The sequence below is a fragment of the Seriola lalandi genome, unplaced genomic scaffold (assembly GCF_002814215.2).
Source record: "Seriola lalandi dorsalis isolate HSWRI2012SDOR001 ecotype SW California unplaced genomic scaffold, Sedor1 jcf7180002053072, whole genome shotgun sequence".
NCBI lineage: Eukaryota > Metazoa > Chordata > Actinopteri > Carangiformes > Carangidae > Seriola > Seriola lalandi.
Window position 1 is genome coordinate 1 of NW_019523625.1, and position 1655 is coordinate 1655.

The 1655-nt window shown below is 46.2% G+C and overlaps 1 protein-coding gene across 1 annotated transcript; it reads left to right on the forward strand.

Annotated features, from left to right (window-relative positions):
• Positions 1-331: 331 nt before the first annotated feature.
• LOC111650967 (zinc finger protein castor homolog 1-like) lies at positions 332-1222 on the forward strand (the record flags this gene model as incomplete). The annotated part of the gene is made up of 3 exons (XM_023400923.2): positions 332-454; positions 562-882; positions 994-1222. Coding segments are annotated over 3 exons (658 nt in total), but the record flags the coding sequence as incomplete, so codon positions are not given.
• Positions 1223-1655: the final 433 nt, after the last annotated feature.

Below are 1655 nucleotides of genomic sequence, written 5' to 3' on the forward strand. Positions count from 1 at the left end.
TATAAAACATGCAGGAAGTGCATCGTCGCTGTAGTTGGACTCAGCTAGACTTAACTCATTCATTGTGATAGTGAGAAAGCAGTCAGTGTTTAAAAATACTTTATCTTGAAAACCATTTTCTGTAAGTACTATTCCTCACATACAGTATGACTGGAAAGCCCCTGAAATATAAAGAATCCGGTTCTGCAGGAATTTGAAATGACTTACAGTAAAAAACAGACTTACGGGCATTTACCGTCAGATGAGGAGTTTAACCACTTTTGCTTTTAGTATTTGTTGTTTAATTGAGAGGGCAGTAAATTTACAGTCTCGATTATCTGTCTATGTCAAGGTTTGACACAGATGACTTCTGTGAGGCGCAGTGTGACTTCCTTCAGAAAGTGCACTTTCACTGCCTGGTGGAAGACTGTGGTGCACTCTTCAGCACTGTGGATGGGGCCATAAAACATGCTAAGTGAGTGTCATAGTGGTTCATGATCGGAAAATATACCCTTACTTTCCACATTTTAGTTTTCAGCTTTATTGATCAACATAAAAATGGGCTTCCATCTCGTTGTTTAGCTTCCACCTCCGAGCCACCTTGAAAGTGAAGTCAGAGCCTCAGTTCGGCGAGGGCAAGGAGTCTGGTGAGGGGGCCCCTCTGCAGCCTGCTGCCCCGGTCTCTATGGCCAACAATCCCTCCATGGATGTGGCACACCTCACCTCCTCTGGTGGCTACAGCTCCCCTCCTCCCTCCCTGCTTGCCTGGAAGCAGCTGACCGGCAGCATCCCTCAGATGTCGGCCTCTATGCCCAACCTGCCAGCCCACTCTCCCCTGGCTACCACCTCTTTGGAGAATGCTAAGCCGCAAGTCAAACCTGGTTTCCTGCAGTTCCAGGAAAAGTATGACAAACCTTTGTGCCTTAATGCATGACAACGGTACAACACGTTTCTCTTTTTTCTTCTTTTTGCTAAGCTGTGATTAAACTGTATTTTCCATTTTCCATCATCCAGTGATCCCTGTTTGGCTACTGACTGTAAGTACTCAAACAAGTTCCACTTCCACTGCTTGTTTGGGAATTGCAAGTATGTGTGCAAGACTTCTGGCAAGGCCGAGTCCCACTGTTTGGACCACATCAACCCCAGCAACAACCTGGTCAACATCCGTGATCAGTTCTCCTACTACTCTCTCCAGTGTCTCTGTCCCAACCAGGTGAGTGGGACTTGATAACTCAGCCAGGAGCTGAATCACCCACTGTCATCTCCCGGAGATTTCTAAGCATGAAGTATGCTATCTATTAGACCAGTATTTGAGGTTATTTGACTCAAGGCTTTCACAACCGCCGCTCCCCGTCTTCCATCTCTGCTGAAAAAGACAGTCGACTCACCCCAGTAATGCCTGTTTATATGTCAATGATGTCATTTTGACTGCCGCATTCTCCTCTCAGAAAAGGCCAATTTAGCTGATATTACCCAATAAATCATTGTCACTTGCACAGTAAACAAGGCTGTCTGGAATAGGGCAAAAATCAGGGGAATGCTTCGCAAATGAAACCTAAATGGCAGCCCCTGCCTGCTCTCATGAGCCCGTATTTGGAAAACCGTTTAAATGAATTCATTAATGTGTCGAAAATCACCCCTCTCACAAAAAGTCCCCCCCCTCCTCCCGCTCCCGC